This window comes from Chiloscyllium plagiosum, unplaced genomic scaffold (genome assembly GCF_037043375.1).
Source record: "Chiloscyllium plagiosum isolate Xiang-an unplaced genomic scaffold, Cpla_swu_hap1 HiC_scaffold_1, whole genome shotgun sequence".
Lineage (NCBI taxonomy): Eukaryota > Metazoa > Chordata > Chondrichthyes > Orectolobiformes > Hemiscylliidae > Chiloscyllium > Chiloscyllium plagiosum.
The window spans coordinates 163064264-163082676 of NW_028270139.1; the positions used below are offsets into that span (position 1 = coordinate 163064264).

An 18413-nucleotide genomic window follows, 5' to 3' on the forward strand; every position below is an offset into this window, starting at 1 on the left:
CGGGAGTTCCAGTCCCACACTGAGAGCAGGAGTTCCAGTCCCAAATGAGACGGTGAGTTCCAGTCCCACACTGAGCCCGGGAGTTTCAGTCCCACACTGAGGCCGTGAGTTCCAGTCCCACACTGATGCCGGGAGTTCCAGTCCCACACAGAGACCGGGAATTCCAGTCCAAACGCTGTGAACGGGAATTCCAGTCACACACTGTGACCGGGAGTAGCAGTCCCACACTGAGGATGGGAGTTCCATCCCAGACTGAGGCCGGGAGTTCCAGTCCCACACTGAGGCCGGGACTTCCAGTCCCACACTGAGACCGGAGGTTCCAGTCCCACACTGAGACCGGGAGGTCCAGTCCCACACTGAGACCGGGAGGTCCAGTCCCATACTGAGACCGGGAGTTCCAGTCCCACACTGAGACCTGGAGGTCCAGTCCCACACTGAATATGGGATTTCCAGTCCCACACTGAGACCAGGAGTTCCAGTCCAACACTGACTCCGGATGTTAAAGTCCCACACTGAGACCGTGAGTTCCAGTGCCACACTCAGACCAGGAGTTCCAGTCCAACACTGACTCGGGATGTTAAAGTCCCACACTGAGACCAGGAGTTCCAGTGCCACACTGAGACCAGGAGTTCCAGTCCAAACGCTGTGACCGGGAATTCCAGTCCCACACAGAGACTGGGAGTTCCATTCCCACACTGGGACCGGGAGTTCCAGTCCCACACTGAGACAGGGAATTCCAGTCCAACACAGAGACTGGGAGTTCCAGTCCCACACTGAGACCGGGAGTTCCAGTCCCACACTGAGACCGCGAGTTTCAGTCCCACACTGGGACCGGGAGTTCCAGTCCCACACTGAGACCGGGAGTTCCAGTCCCACATTGAGGCCGGGAGTTCCAGTCACACACTGAGACCGGGAGTTCCAGTCCCACACTGAGACCAGGAGTTCCAGTCCAACACTGACTCCGGATGTTAAAGTCCCACACTGAGACCGGGAGTTCCAGTGCCACACTGAGACCCGGAGTTCCAGTCCAAACGCTGTGACCGGGAGTTCCAGTCGCACACTAATGCCGGGAATTCCAGTCCCACACTGAGACCAAGAGTTCCAGTCCCACTCTGAGGCCGGGAGTTCCAGTCCCACACTGAGACCGGGAGTTCCAGTCCCACACTGAGACCGGGAGTTCCAGTACGACACTGAGACCGGGAGTTTCAGTCCCACACTGAGACCGGGAATTCCAGTGCCACACTGAGGCCGGGAGTTCCAGTCCCACACTGAGACGGTGAGTTCCAGTCGCACACTGAGACCGGGAGTTCCAGTCCAAAAGCTGTGACCGGGAGTTCCAGTCCCACACTGTGGCCGGGAATTCCAGTCCCACACTGAGACCGGGAGTTCCAGTCCCACACTGAGACCGGGAGTTCCAGTCCCACACTGAGGCCGGGAGTTCCAGTCCCACACTTGACTGGGAGTTCCAGTCCCACACTGAGACAGGGTATTCCAGTCCAACACTGAGACTGGGAGTTCCAGTCCCACCCTGAGACCGGGAGTTCCAGTCCCACTCTGAGACTGGGAATTCCAGTCCCACAATGAAACCGGGAGTTCCAATCCCACACTGAGAGACCGGGAGTTCCAGTCCCACACTGAGGATGGGAGTTCCAGTCCCACACTGTGACCGGGAGTTCCAGTCCCACACTGAGGATGGGAGTTCCAGTCCCACAATGAGGCCGGGAGTTCCAGTCCCACACTGAGGATGGGAGTTCCAGTCCCACACTGTGACCAGGAGTTCCAGTCCCACACTGAGGATGGGAGTTCCAGTCCCACAATGAGGCTGGGTGTTCCAGTCCCACACTGAGAGACCGGGAGTTCTAGTCCCACACTGTGACCGGGTGTTCCTGTCCCACACTGAGGATGGGAGTTCCAGTCCCACATTGAGACCGGGAGTACCATCCCACACCGAGAGACCTTGAGTTCCAGTCCCACACTGTGAGACCGGGAGTTCCAATCCCACACTGAGGCCGGGAGTTCCAGTCCCACACTGAGACCGGGAGTTCCATTCCAAACTCTGTGACCCGGAATTCCAGTCCCACACTGAGACCGGGAGTTCCAGTCCCACACCGAGAGACCTTGAGTTCCAGTCCCACACTAAGACCGGGAGTTCCAGTCCCACACTGAGACCTGGAGTTCCAGTCCCACTCTGAGACCGGGAGTTCCAGTCCCACACTGAGACCTAGAGTTCCAGTCCCATACTGACACCTGGAGTTCCAGTCCCACACTGAGACCTAGAGTTCCAGTCCCACACTGAGACCAGGAGCTCCAGTCCCACACTGAGACCGGGAGTTCCAGTCCCACACTGAGGCCGTGAGTTTCAGTCCCACACTGAGGGGGGGAATTCCAGTGCCACACTGAGGCCGGGAGTTCCAGTCCCACACTGAGACGGTGAGTTCCAGTCCCACACTGAGACCGGGAGTTCCAGTCCAAAAGCTGTGACCGGGAGTTCCAGTCCCACACTGTGGCCGGGAATTCCAGTCCCACACTGAGACCGGGAGTTCCAGTCCCACACTGAGACCGGGAGTTCCAGTCCCACACTGAGGCCGGAAGTTCCAGTCCCACACTGAGGCCGGGAGTTCCAGTCCCACACTGAGTCAGGGAGTTCCAGTCCCACACTTGACCGGGAGTTCCAGTCCCACACTGACACCGCGTGTTCCAGTTCCACACTGAGACCAGGAGTTCCAGTCCTGTACTGAGGCCCGGAGTTCCAGTCCCACACTGAGACCCAGAGTTCCTTTCCCACACTGAGACTGGGAGTTCCAATCCCACACTGAGGCCGGGGGACCACTTCAACCAGTTGACCCCTCAGTCTTCTAATCTTTTGTGGTATCAAACCCTTTCTGTCCAACCTTTCCTATAAGACTTCTTGTTCATCCCCTGGTCTTCATCTGGGAACTGCCGCCTCTCAAACCTCCACCAATACGTTTACAGCCTCACCAATGTTCTGTCTATCTGAAGGGTAACATCTTTTTTTGTTCAATTCCTCTTATAGTAAAGGATAGCATCCCATTAGCTTTCTTAATTATGTGCTGTAAGTGCATAGGACCATGCTCCGGTCTCTTTCACTGGAACACCCAGATCCCTCTGCACCTCTGAATTCTGCAGTCGTTCCCTGTTTAAATAATATTCTGCTTTTTCATTGTTCCTGCCAAAGTGAACAGCCTTACATTTTCCCATATTAATGCTCTGTCGCCCAGATTTTTGCCCAGCCACTCCAGCTATCTATTTCCATCTGCGACTTCCAGCTTCTTCTTCACAACATTCTCTCCAGCCTCTCGTACTGTTGTCTGTGAATTTAGCCCCACTCCCCTTATCTACGGGTGTAAACTGTGGAAAATTGAGGCCCCAGCACAGCCTCTGAGTGACTTCATTCATCACAAAGATCATTTATGCTTGTCTCCTTTTCCTTTCAGCCAGCCAAGCTTTGCCCATGTTTATATATTACCCCCTACACTCTCAGCTTCTATTCTCTACAATAACCTTTGATGTGGCACATGCTCAAATGCTTTCTGGAAATCCAAGCATAGTACATCTGCAGAGTCCCCTTTAACCTTAGCATAATATCCCCTGCAGAAAACTCCCAAGAACTGGTGAAGCTCTGCCTTTCACTTTAGGCCTGAAAATATTTTCCATTTAGATAATTATCTGATTTTCTTTCGAAACCTATGATTGAGTCTGTCTTTTGCACACTTTGACAACCTTAACTGCTCACTGTGCAAAATTATTTTTCATCACGTCACCAATCCAATAATGCCCTTTGGTTCTCAACCCGCCTTCCAATTGGGAAACATTTTATTTTCTTCCTATATGTTCAGTGATTTTGATTTGATTTGATCTATTGTTGTCACATGTACCTTAGTACAGTGGGGAGTTGTGTTTTGCGAGCAGTCCAGGCAGATCTTAGCAAACCGGGACGTACAGATCATGAGGCATTCAGGTTACTCTGCACAGGAGGTGCTCAAAATCAAGATCAACGTTAGCAATTTTTGAGAAGATTTGCAGCTCAGGTTGATGATAAATGGGTTAGTTAGCTCGCTGAGCTGGAAGGTTTGTTTTCAGGCCTTTCGTCACCATGACTAGGTAACATCATCAGTGAGAGTTTCCGGTGAAGTACTGGGTGTATGTCCTGCCTCTCTGTTTATAGGTCTTAGTTTCTTAAGATGGGTGATGTCATTTCCGGTCTTTCAAGGGAAGGTAGATAGGATCTAAATCGATTAGAAGGAGACCACATTGACTGGGACAACACACACATCCTAGGACAGGCGAAACAAAGACGGGGATTCTTAGAGGCATGGCATTCTAACCAGAACTCCATTAATAAACACATCCATTTAGATCCTATCTACCTTCCCTTGAAAGACCGGAAATGACATCACCCATCCAGCTCAGTGAGTTAACTTACATACTTTAGATCAATGTTATTTAAAGTTTGAGAGGCCCATTAGCGGCTTAATAACAGCAGGGAAGAAGCTGTTCTTGAATCTGTTCAAGCATCTGTCAGGTGTCTTCTCAACCTTCCACTCTCTTAACATAATGACCCCCAATGTTTCCAATCTATAGGTAAAGTCGTCATGGTCTGATCAGACTGCTCTCATTGGACAGCGACAACTGGGGGCTGTGTTAACCCGAGGGTCACTGATTCACAGGCCAGATGTAGGTTTGAGAAGGATGGACCTGCAGAGTGACCTCAGCTGGTGTGGGAGGTGGCCCTTCCTGGCTGTACGACAAACTGAGCTACCTGAACCCCAATCTAGCCGTGGAACCAGTCTTGTAAATCATTGTACACTCCCTCTCCGGAGATAATGAAAACATCTGACAGTGAGCAGCCAATCAAGAGGCTAAAATGAAGGTGAAAGTTGACTGGCTTTGTGATCATCGGAGATAAAACACAACAACAAGTCGAGAAAATTATGAGATGCATTGATAGGATTGGCAATCAGAATCTTTTTCTTCAGAGTTGAAATGGGGGGGGGGGGCAAACATTTAAGGTGAGTGGGGGAAAATATAAAGGAGATGTGAGGGGCACGTTTTTTACACAGAGAGTGTAAAAGTAGGAGTTGGGAACACATTAAAGGGACTTTTAGGTAAGTTTGATGTATATGCAAGGAATGAGGCAGGGAGAAGGGGATTAGTTTCATTTGGCATCATGTGCGGTACAACATCATGGGCCGAAGGGCCTGTTCCTGTGCGATAAAACAAAACAGAAACAACTACCTTCCCTAGACAAAAGGGGGAAAGAGGCAACGAAGCTCCTCTTCTCTCCCTCAGAGTGACTGTAGCACCAGCCAGCGCAGAGTCAGTGCCCCAAACTGAAGAGACGCTAACCCTCCTGTTTTGTTTTCTCTTTTTTCTTTACCCCCACACTACCGCCCCTGACTACGGTGGTGCTCATATTTCTGCCGTACTGTTCCATGTTCTACATGACCCAACAATCAACAAAAGCTAGCATTCTACTTTAATTCCATATTTTTATTAAATTAAAACATTACCCACTCCCAAGGTGGGATTTGAACCCACATCCAGAGTGGTCGCTTGATAGTTTAAAATGGTGATAAGACCACTATGCCACCACCTTCACCCAATGCCATTAACCATGATAGGCCTGAAGGAGTTAAGACCGCATTCAGGTCAGCTGAGATCTTATTGAATGATGGAGAGGGGCAGAATGGCCTTCTGCTGTTCTTATTTTGAATGATCACATGACTGCTTGAAGGTCATCACATCTGTCCCAACATGGTGCCCTGAGTTACTCCATTGTGATTGAAACAATGTTTAATCCTTTTCATTCCAATCTCCTTACTTTTGTATTCCATGACTCTATTTATAAATCGTATGGTCCTGTGAACTTTATTACTTACTTTTTCACCCTGCCCGGCCCTATTCAGTGACTTGTGCATATATTCCTGTCAGGTCATTTACTTCCTGAATTCCCTTTGGAATTTTGCTCCTTATTTTCCTTATTGACTTTCCTCATTTATCTGACCAAATTCTGGAGACCAGGGTCCTGGCAACTGAAGGTATAGCTACCAATGAAGAGGTGAAGGAAACTGAGTCATCCAGCCATAGAGTCACAGCAGAAAGGGAGGACTGCAGATGCTGGAGAGTCAGAGTCGAAAATGTCAGTGTTGCTGGAAAAGCACAGCAGGTCAGGCAGCATCCAAGGAGCAGGAGGATCGACATTTCAGACAGAAGGGCTCATTCCTGATGAAGGGCTCACACCCGGAGCGTCGATTTTTCTGCTCCTTGGATGCGGCTTGACCGGCTGTGCTTTTCCAGCACCACACTCTCGAGTCATAGAGATGGACAGCACAGAATCAGACCCTTTCATCCACTTGTCCATGCTGACCAGATATCCTAAATAAATCTAGTCCCATTTGCCTACCCCTGGTCCATATCCCTCCAAACCCTTCCTATTCATATACCTATCCAAATGCCTCTTAAATGTTGCAATTGCACCAGCCTCCACCACATCCTCTGGCAGCTCATTCCACACACGTACCACCCTCTGCATGAAAAAGTTGCCCCTTGGTTCCCTTTTAACTCTTTCCCCTCTCACCCTAAACCTATGCCCTCTAGGGAAAAGACATTGTCTATTTACCCTATCCATGTCCTACTGATCTTATAAACCTCTATAAGGTCACCCCTCAGCCTCCGACACTCCAGGGAAAACAGCTCCAGCCTGTTCAGCCTCTCCCTACAGCTCAAATCCTCCAATCCTGGCAACATCCTGATAAATCTTTTCTGAACCCTTTTAAGTTTCATAACACCCTTCGTGTAGGAGGGAGACCAGAATTGCACACAGTAGGTTACGATAAAGCGTGGAACTGGAGGAGAGCTGGGATCTGAAATGAAGATATTTTTGTGGACAACTGGTGAGAGAGTGGAAATGGAATTTACAAGGGAGTTGCCGGCAATGGGAAATGTTCGCAGTGAGGAAAGGTTGGATTCCTTTACGACAGAGGGGGCTTTTGGTGTATTCACTCTTGGGATATGGGTGTTGCTGGCTGGCCAGCATTAATCACCCATCCGTAGCTGCCCTTTCAGAGGGCAGTTGAAAGTCAATAACATCGCTGTGGGTCCGGAGTCACATGTCGGTCAGACCAGGTAAGGACGGCAGATTTCCTTGAATGGCTGAGGGAAGATTGAATTGAAATTATGAGGGTGTTGGTCAGAGTGGGTGGGGAGGACCCATTTGTATTATCTTGCAGCCCGGTGTGTTTTTGAGTTGAAGCCCAGTGCAGACTGAAGTCTAGATGCTAGCGTGGACTGGGTTAGAAGAACTGTTGATCTGGACATTTTATTTCTGTATTTTTTGTCCCTATAAATGTGTACTGAAGAAACCATGCCTAGGTACCTAAGATGGTGCTATAAGTGGTGACTTATAAATGTTTCACTGTATTCATGTGAGTATATGTGACAATAAACCTAATTCAATTCAATTCAGTTCATCTGAAACCAATACATTTACCTGCTGATTGAAACACCATTTATTATCTGTATTATCTCAGGCTCTGAATGTCTGCACAGGCTCTGAGACTGCTTTCTTGTTATCTCTAAGTAATGGTCTTCAACTCTTTATAACCTGCAACATCTCCTTAATTACATTGGCACGTACTGTGCTATCAAATGCAATTCTCTAGTGTAGTGTGTCAGACCTCTCCGCGCACATCATCATTCCAGACTACAGCCTTCTTCCTTATTAGTGACAGATGTGTATGAATCTCATTCCACCCCATTGCTCCGAGAACAGTGCTCAAGACCAGATTTAATGCTTTAGAGCAAAGATTACGGACAGTTGAGTAATATTTTCTCCCAGAATGTAAGGTGAGAGGGGGGGGAATCAGGAACTCATTGCCTGAACGGGTGAAAGCAGCAGATACCCTCATCGCTTGGAGACTCACAAAGTGGGAGAAGGTGAGGACTACGCACAATGTGCTCTAGCTTCCCAAACTGTAAACCAAGATCTGGAAAGTGGTATTAGGCAGGAAGGCTCTATTTTATTGATTTTTTTGTCATGTGTCCTGAAGTATAGTCAAAATCTTTATTTACGACCAGTATTGGCAGATCATTGTATCTAGATGTAGAGATCAAAAGATTTAGACAGAGGCATACAGGTTGCATTGCACAGGGTGTACAAGAGAGATCAGCATTACTGGAGGCTAGAGACTCCATTCATCAGTCTAATAACGGCAGGGAAGAAGCTGTTCCTAAACCTGCTGGTGCGTGTGTGTGTGTGTGTGTGTGTGTGTATTCAGGTTTCTGTACCTCCTGCCTGATGGAAGCGGTTGTAGGAGATCATTACGGGGTGGGAGGGGTCTTTGATGATGGTGGCAGAGTTTCCGCGGCAGTGAGCCATGTAAATGGAGCCCATGGAGGGAAGGTTGGCTTCCGTGATGGTCTGGGCTGTGCACACCACCTTCTGTAGTTTCCTATGGTCCTGGACAGAGCAGTTACCGTACCAGGCCGATATACACCCGGACAGTATGGTCTCAATGGTGTATCTGTAGAAGTCGGTGAGGGCCCTTATGGGCGTGCTGAATTTCCTGAGGTGCCTGAGGAAGAAGAGGTGTTGTTGTGCCTCTTCACCATCACATCTACCTGGGAAGGCCAGGACAGGCTGTCGGTTATTGTCACTCCGAGGAACTTGACACTCTCCACCCTCTCACCCTCAGCTCCGTTGATGTAGATGGGGGTGTGTTCTCCTCCTTGCTTCCTGAACCCAATGATCAGTTCTTTAGTTTTGCCGACGTTGAGGGAAAGGTTGTTCTCATTGCACCACCACACCAAGCCCTCTATCTCCATTCTGTATTCTGACTTGTCATTGTTCAATATCCGTCCTATCACGGTGTTTGTTGTCAGCGAACCTGTAGATGCTGTTTGTTAGGAATTGGCTACACAGTTGTGGGTGTACAGGGAGTACAGTGAGGGGCTGCAGTGTTGAGGGTTACTGTGGAGTGGATGTAGTTCCCTGAGCTCACTGATTGCAGTCTCTGGGTCGGGAAGCTGAGGATCCACAGAGGGCAGAGCCAAGGCCTCGGTCTCAGAGTTTTAAAGATCACTCTGGAGGGGTTAATGGGTGTTGAAGGTGGAGCTGTAGTAGATGATGAGCAGGAGTCTGTCACAAGGGCAGGTGATGGCCGAGTGGTGTTATCACTGGGCTGTTAGTGTTAATGACTCAACTAATGCTCTGCGGTCCTGGATTTGAATCCTGCCATGGCAGCTGGTGGGGAAATTCAATGATAATCTGGAAATGTGAGTCTAATGATAAATATTGAACCATTCTCAGAAAAACCCATCTGGTCCAGTCATGCTCTTTAGGGAAGGAAACTGCCATCCTTACCTGGGATAAGTGCTTGCCTAGCCAGTGATGCCTGTGAATTGTTTTTTTTTGTGTGTTTCCTCCACTCTTTGCATGAGTACAGGATGTTTCAGTGCAGTTTACAGCCAACTGAGTGCTTTTGAAGAGTGATGTGATGATTTAAATCTCTGAGCGGGGACAGAGGGTGGGGATGGGAAGAGAATGTAGAGATAAGGAGCAAGAGGGAATCATGCAGGGTTTTAAATCAGGGATTTGTTTAGCAGGGATTCACTGTAGATACAGCCAACGTTGTGTTCAGGGGAACAGTATGTTGGGATAGAGAGAGTGTTGGGTTTATGTTTTTGGTTCGGTCAGTCTGTGTACCATCCATGCTCACAATGCTCCACTGGTGATGCCTGGGGGTAGACTCCGGGAAAAGTAAACAAACTGCTGGGAGAGTTACAATCCTGGAGTTTACAATTTCATAACACTGTGAGTAAAATGCATTTCTAGCACAGAACCCTGTATCCGTGGGTGTGAGTGACCAGCTAGGCAATGGTGACATGGTGGTGATGCCCTGAGTAGTAAATGCAGAAGCCTCTGGCTAATATTCTGGGAGATGGCTTCAGATCACCCATGATTAAAATTTGAAATGAGAAAACAGAAATTCTGGAATTAAAACCTAGACTAAAAGGAACTACTGTCATATAATCCCTACGGTGTGGAAGTCCTGACAAGTCCATCAAGTTCACACAAACCTGCTGAAGAGCAACCCACCCAGACCCACCCCATCCCTGTAACCCTGCATTTCCCACGGCTAATACATCTAGCCTACACATCTCTGGACACTATGGGCAATTTAGCATGGCCAATCAATCTAACCTGCACATCTCCAAACTGTGGGAGGTAAACCGGAGCACCTGGAGGAAACCCACGCAAGCAGAGGGAGAACTTGCAAACTCCACACAAGCGGTCGCCCGAGAAATATAGGAGATAGGAGCAGGAGGAGGCCATTCGGCCCTTCGAGCCTGCGTTGGTGGTGTTGTGAGGCAGCAGGGCTAACCACTGAGCCACCTGGATTGTCCGAAGAACCCATTTGACCTTTAGGGAGGGAAATCTGCCGTCCTTACTTGGTCTGGCCAGCATGTGACTCCAGACCCACTCTTAGCTGAACTGGCCCTGCCGAAACCCTGAGCTGAACAGCAGTTAGGGATGGACAAGAAAGATCAGCCTTTCCAACAGCACCCACATCCCTTGCTCGAATAAAATGAAAAAAATATGGAAATATATAGCAGGCAGCTGAGTCTGGATGTACGAACAGAAGCTTGAAGGTTTTGTGTAGGGTACAGAACCAATTTAACTCAAATGCAAAGCTGGACCCTGGTCTCCTGAAAGTAGTGACCCAGATCAGTGACTGCAGTGACCCATGTTACCACTGGGTCTTTATTATCCCGTGAGGAGAGCAGAGAGGAGGTAACAAGGAATGTCAAATAAGTGCCTTCTTGTGCAGGCAAGCTGTTGGTTAGGAATGCCAGGTTCCAACAAATGTCATTAAGTCTCCATAATAAATAGTATAAGCTGCTTCTCGTCATCTGCACTTAATCAGTTCTGCTGTGTTAATTAATTGTCAAGGAGTTGTGAGAAACACAGAGAGGTTTTTCACACACGGTTGCCTCAGAGCACAGATTGCCCTCCGAGGAGTGCGACTGAATCCCTGTGTATTGTTAGGCGACAGGTTTGAAAGTGTTTCTCTCTCACCACCCCTGCCTCCCCACAGGAGGAAGCATTTGCCAAGGAGCGAAGGCAGTTTTTATTTAACGGGAGAGAGAGAGAGAGAGAGAGAGAGAGAGAAGGAGAATTAACTCAGTAATGGTCCAACATTCAGTAGCAGCACATGGAGTGGATGTGTGTCCCTCAGGTTGCCTTGGGAACCCTTTGCATACAATTACGTGAATGATGTGCACATCAGATCACAATAACTAATGGGTTCTACCCTAAAGACAACTTACATCTCCAACTCCAATGAACTGCTTGTCTGCTTTAGACCAATACCCCTCTGCACACTACCTTGCCAAACTTCTATTCCTTTACATGCCTATCCCTCTAAAAACCTGCCTTTCCTTTGCCCCTCTTTCAATTTATTCATTATTAGGATGTGCGCAATATTGGTAAGGCTAGAGTTAATGGTACTCGAGAAGGTGGGGGTGAGCTGCCTTCATGAACCGCTGCAGTCCATGTGATGTGGGTTGACCCACAATGCCCTGAGGAAGGATTTTGACCCAGTGACACTGAAGGAACGGTGATATATTTCCAAGTCAGGGTGGTGAGTGGCTGGGAGGGGAACTTGTGGAGGGTGGTGTTCCCATGTACCTGCTGCCCTTGTCCGAGATGGAAGTGGTTGTGGGTTTGGAAGGTGCTGCCTGAGGATCTTTGGTGAATTCCTGCAGTGCATCTTGTAGATAGTACACACTGCTGTTACTGAGCGTCGGTGGTGGAGGGAGTGGATGTTTGTGGATGCAGCCAATCGAGTGGGCTGCTTTGTCCTGGATGGTGTCAAGCTTCTTGAGTGTTGTTGGGGCTGCCCCCATCCAGGCAAGTGGGGAGTACTCCATCACCCTCCTGACTTGATTTTGGGAAAGTGAGTAATTCATTGCAGAATCCCTAGCCTCGAAACTGCCTTTTTGTTTGAAAGATGAATTCTTTCACGGGACGCAGGCACCACGGGCTGGGCCAGCATTTATTGTACCTTGCGCTGAGTGACGTACTTGGCCATTTGAAAGTGCAGTTGAGAACCTATCATTCTTTCACAGGTCTGGGGCTACATACAGGACAGGCCAGGTATAACTGCCTCCCTCAGAGGGCACTCGTGAAGCAGAGGGGCACTTAGAAGGTGGTTTTATGGTCACCAGCAGCTTGTTTATCTTTTCTTAATTCCAGATTTTTATTGAATTCAGATTTAATCATCTACTGTGAACCCAACTCCCAAAGCATTAAGCTGGGATGCTGGGCCAGTGACATTAAGACCACGTTCCGACCTTCCCATTTAAAATAAAAGTGCTCAAAATGTATTTCCAAGCAGCAGGGCAAGCATTGAGCCTTGCTGTGACTGTAAACAAGAGAAGAGGTTTATTGCATCTCTCTTGGATCCCGCTGCGGAGCCACAGTGTCAGAAGGAAGCCTTTAATTACAGTGTGGGCTGGACGGCAGAGTGCAGCATTAACAGCAGCAGTAGTCATTTTAAAATCTGGGTTGTGGTTAGCAGGACAAGTGTGATACAGAGAAGACCACAAATCTGTTACAGAGCTCATTAGTGATGCAATAAAAACCTCTTTCTGTGCATGTTTCAACCAACCTTTCCCAGCCCATCAAATTGCTTACATGAAGCTCTTCTGAGAATCTTTTTCGAAGTTTTTAGGGAGACCCCCACTTCACAAATGATGGATCCTCACCTCTCTGACAGCAAAAATATGCCGAGTGCAGCATGCTGCGGTTAAATATTGACAAGTCCGTCAGTTTGCTCACATTGGCTGTCTACAAACTGCGACACAATCAGCGAGTCATCCAGCACGGAAACAGACCCTTCGGTCTGACTCGCCTGTACAGATCAGGCTTCCCAAACTAAACTAAGCCCATTTGCCAGCATTTGGCCCATATCCCTTTAAACCTTTCCCATCCCTGACCCTGTCTGAATGTCTTTTAAACATTGTAACTGTACCTGCATCTGCAACTTCCTCTGGCAGTTTGTTACACACACACACACAGACAAAACCCTCTGTGTGAAAATGTTGCCCCTTAAGTCCCTTATAAATCTTTCCCCTTTCACCTTAAACTTATGCCCTCTAGTTTCGAATTCCCTTACCCTGGGGAACAGGCTTTGTGATTCACCTTATCCATGCCCCTCAAGGTTTTATAAACCTCGATAAGTTCACCGCTCAATTTCCAACGCTCCAGGGACAAAAATTCCCAGCCTATCCAGCCTCTCCTTACAACCCAAACCATTCTGTCCTGGCAACATCCTGGTAAATCTCTTCTCTTCAATTTAATAACATCCTTCCTATTGATGGGTGGCCATTGAGTTACACGTGCACCCAATGAGGGAGAGTATGTTGCTTCTAAATTTCTTTGATGCTTCCGTCCCCTTACCTTACTTCCTTAGCAGAATTTGCAATGACAGCCTATCACCGACCCAGTCCTGTTCCCCACTAAACTCAATTGACCATTGAGTGTGGGAATTGGGGCATCGTGGTGAGATAGTGCAGGGCATTGGCGAGTCCTCTCCTGGAGTCGTGTATATTGTTCTGGGTGCCCTGCTGTGGGAGGGATGTGGTTCGATTGGACAGGGTTCAGAAAAGGTTTGCTGGGGACTATTTTACTTTTGTCTTCTTCACGCATGGGATGTGGGCGTTGCTCGCTGGCCAGCATTTATTGCCTGTCCCCCATTGCCTTTGAACTGAATGTCATGCTCGGCCATTTCAGAGGGCAGTTGAGAGTCAACCACGTTGCTGCGGGTCTGGAGTCACATGGAGGCTGGGCCTTGGCGGTTTCCTTCCCTAAAGGACATTAGTGACCCAGTTTGGTTTCTTTCCTGACAGTCCACAATAATCAAATGGTAGCTCCTGGCATTGGGGCAGCTCAAAACTGGGGGAGGGGGCATATATTTGGGATATGGAGGAAAGGATTTTGGGGGGAACCTGGGGGGGCGGGGGGAAGGGGAGCAACTATTTTGTGCACAGCATGGTTCTTGAGTAGGTTAAGCTGCCAAGGGAGTTGGTGGATGTGGGTACAGTTGCAACATTTGGGGCACATTTGGAATGGGGGAAGTGGGGGTGTTTGGAGGGATGGAAAGGGCATGGGCAGGTAGACCTGGTTTGGTTTGGGAGACTCGGTTAGTTTTGTCTGAAGGGACTGTTTTTATGCTGTATGACTCGATGACTCTGGTAATTTCATGAGCTCCCTCGGATTGACCACCTAACTCTGTACTCGTGTCTGACCGCTGGACATCCCCAAAGTCCTTCTCACAGGGAATGGAGACCTTCAATGAAGTGCAGTCTCTGGCTGCCATGTTGCAAATATGTACAGCAAGATCCCACACAAAGGAAAAGAAACCCGGTGGCACAGTGGTTAGCACTGCTGCTTCACAGCGCCAGAGACCCGGGTTCAATTCCCGCCTCAGGCGACTGACTGTGTGGAGTTTGCACATTCGCCCTGAGTCTGCGTGGGTTTCCTCCGGGTGCTCCGGTTTCCTCCCACAGTCCAAAATAGAAATGTGCAGGTTCGGTGAATTGGCCATGCTAAATTGCCCGTAGTGTTAAGTGCAGGGGTAAATGTAGGGGAATGGGTCTGGGTGGGTGGGTCGGTGTAGACTTGTTGGGCCGAAGGGCCTGTTTCCACACTGTAAGTAATCTAAACGTGGCATGATAATGAACGGATGACCTGTCTCTCAGTGATGACAGTGGGGGGGAGAATGAACATTGATGGAGAGGCAGGAACAACTCCCTTGCTTGTCATTAGTGGGATCGTTCACCTCTCCGGGAGAGGGTCCTCTGTTTAATGTCCCATTAGAAAGGCAGCACCTCTGACAGTGTGGCATTCCCACGGGGCATGACCACCTAGCAGGGTGGGGAAGGTATGAGCGTATGATGGTGTGAGTGAGGAATGAAGGTGCTGCTCAGAGACTCCGTGTGGAAAATGAGAAAGACAATCTGAGAAGGCACGAACGTGCTTTGCTAGTTTGATGTTTCAGCGTGAGTGTACGTTCGTTTATGTGAGAGTGACTGGGTCACATCAGCTGATGGGAGTCAGGATGGGGCACACTAGTTTACAGGTGCTTTGCACAGCTCCGACTGTGCTCACCTCCCTTCATCTTTCCTTTACACTCCCCCAGACACCAGGAGCCTTGCCTTTTGCACTGTGCCCTGATCTTGAACTTCAATACAAACAGAGCCTGACATCACTCTGTCAGTAAGTGCTCCCCCAGGGTTTCAGAGAGACATCAATTTTACTCTCCTTCACTGTCAGAGCTGCTAACCCCCCCAGCTGTTACAATAACAGACCTTGCTGTCGAGCCTGACAGATCCTATATCCTGCTTCCCCCTCCTACCCCCCATCGCTGATCTCTGTTCTGGGGAATTACTTATCATGTAAAGCACTTCGCTAACTAACCATGACAGGACAGTGAGACCCCCACCCCGGCGCTGTGTCTCCCACCCAGCAGAGACAAGACATCAGCAAAAACTCCATCTCCTCAACTGGGGGATTCAAAAACAGTAAATGTCTTCATGTCACCCCTTCTCCATTTAAACCCATAGGGAAAAGCAGGCCATTCAGCCCATTGAGTCTGCTCCATCATTCAGTGATACCATGGCTGATCTGATAATCCTCAACTCCACTTGCCTACCTTTTCCCCATTGCCCTCAGTTCCCTTCCTGATTAGATTCCCTACAGTATGGAAACAGGCCCCTTCGGCCCAACAAGTCCACACTGACCCTCCAAAGAGTCAGTCATCCTGACCCATTCCCCGATTTTATTATTCTACAATTTGCCCCTGACTAATGCACCAAGCCTACACATCCCTGAACACTGTGGGCAACTTAGCATGGCCAATCCATCTGACCCTACATATCTTTGGACTGTGGGAGGAAACTGGAGCATCCGGAGGAAACCCACACGGGGAGAATGTACAAACTCCACATAGACAGTCACCCAAGGCTGGGATTGAACCCAGGTCCCAGGTGCTGTGAGGCAGCAGGGCTAACCACTGCACCATTGTGCCACCCCTTCCTTGCCTCTGTCTATCTCAGCCTTGAATATATTGAATATATAGCAGACTAACAACCTTCTGTATGAAAACAGTGCAAAGATTCAATACCCGCTGAGAGAATACAGTCCTCCTCATCCCTGTCTTCAGTGTGTGACTCCTTATCCTGAGGTGATGCCCTTTGGTTATCGATTGACCCACAGGGAGAAGCAACCTGGGGTGGCGCAGTGGCTCAGTGGTTAGCGCTCCTGCCTTATCAGCGCCAGGGACTCAGGTTCAATGCCAGCCTTGGGCGACTGTCTGCGTGGAGTTTGCATATTCTCCCTGTGTCTGCATGGGTTTCCTCCCACAATCCAAAGATGTGCAGGTTCGGTGAACTGGCTGCGCCAGATTGTCCAATAGTGTTCAGGGGCATATATTTAAAGTACATTAGTCAGGGGTAAATGTAGAGTAATCAAGTAGGAGAATGGGTCTGGGAAGGTGACCTTAATGGGGAGAGACTTTGGGGTGCTCTGTTGCAGAGGGATCTAGGTGTACTCATTCATGAGTCACAGAAAGCTAGCATGCAGGTACAGCAGATAATAAAGAAGGCAAATGGTTTTTATAGCTAAAGGAATAGAATATAAAGGTAAGGAAGTATGGTTGCAATTATACAAGGCATTGGTGAGACTACACCTGGAGTATTGTGCACAGTTTTGGTCCCCTTTATTTGAGGAAAGTGGAAGTGACAATGGAGGCAATTCAGAGGAGGTTCTCGAGATTGATCCCAGAGCTGAGGGGGGTTGTCGGATGAAGAGAGATTGAACAGTTTAGGCCTCTACTCTCTGCAAGTTAGAAGAATGAGGGGAGATCAAATTGAGGTATTCAAGATAATAAAAGGTGTGGATAAAATAGACATGGAGCGGATGCTCCCTGGTGTGGGGCATTCTAGGAGTCTTAGGGTAAGGGGTAGTAAATGTAAAACAGAGTTGAGGAGAAACTCCTCCTCCCAGAGGGTTATGAATCTGTGGAATTCACTATCCCCAAAGTGCGGTGGATGCTGGGACAGTGAGTAAATTTAAGGAGGAGTCAGACAGATTTTTAATTGGTGACGGGCTGAAGGGATATGGGGAAGGCAGGAAAATGGGGATGAGGAGCATCGCAGCCATGATCGAATGGCGGAGCAGACTCGATGGGCCGAATGGCCTAATTCTGCTCCTTATGTCGAAAGTGTGGTGCTGGAAAAGCGCAGCAGGTCAGGCAGCATCCGAGGAGCAGGAGAATCGACGTTTTGGGGCATCAGGAATGACTTCTGCAGTGCTCACTTTCTCCTAATTCTGCTCCTATTCCTTATGAACTATTAGCTGCCGGACTTGGATGGTAGTTCTTTGTGATTCAAGCTCGAAGACTCCCAAATCCCCTCTGTCCACTAGCTCTCTTCGGTCTTCCTCCATTGAAATAATACACAGCTCCTGTGTGCTCACTGTTCACATTGTTGTGGTTTCCACACACACACTCCATCGGAGAAAATACAGGCGTCCCAGAGGGTCTCTCAGTCACCGAAATTATTTGAAATGTCAGAAAGACATTGACTAATTTGTGCACCGCAAGATCCCACAAAAAAATGCATTGTGGCGAATGACCAAATCACCAGGCAACATTGATGGAGAGATGAATATTGTGCGAAGATGTACAGGACATTGGTTAGGCCACTGTTGGAATATTGCATGCAATTCTGGTCTCCTTCCTATTGGAAGGATCTTGTGAAACTTGAAAGGGTTCAGAAAAGATTTACACGGATGTTGTCAGGGTTGGAGGGTTTGAGCTACAGGGGTGATCTTGTAGAGGTTTATAAAATCATGCGGGACATGATTAGGATAAATAGACAAAGTCTTTTCCCTGGGGTGGGGGAGTCCAGAACTAGAGGGCATAGGTTTACGGTGAGAGGGGAAAGATATAAAAGGGACCTAAGGGACAACTTTTTCACACAGAGGGTGGTACGTGTATGGAATGAGCTGCCAGAGGACGTGGTGGAGGCTGGTACAATTACAGCATTTAAAAGGCATCTGGATGGGCATATGAGTAGGAAGGGTTTAGAGGGATATGGTCTGGGTGCTGGCAGGTGGGACTAGATTGGGTTGGGATATCTGGTCGGAATGGATGGGTTGGACCGAAGGGTCTGTTTCCATACTGTACATCTCTATGACTCTATGTAATAGAGGACTCACTGCTCTACTCTCTGAACAGTGCTGTGGGACCTCTTACAAATTCATTCTGTAGTGCCCTAGTGTCTTTCTGCATTGTACTCTTCCTGGATCGTCCGGGATTGTGGATCTC

General features: G+C 48.7%; 1 protein-coding gene across 1 annotated transcript; it reads right to left on the reverse strand.

Moving 5' to 3' along the window:
- Window positions 1-8293: 8293 nt before the first annotated feature.
- Window positions 8294-14402, reverse strand: LOC148152253 (uncharacterized). Its single transcript, XM_087983519.1, is given in 3 exon segments — window positions 8294-8619; window positions 8622-8915; window positions 14321-14402. Coding segments are annotated over 3 exon segments (702 nt in total).
- Window positions 14403-18413: the final 4011 nt, after the last annotated feature.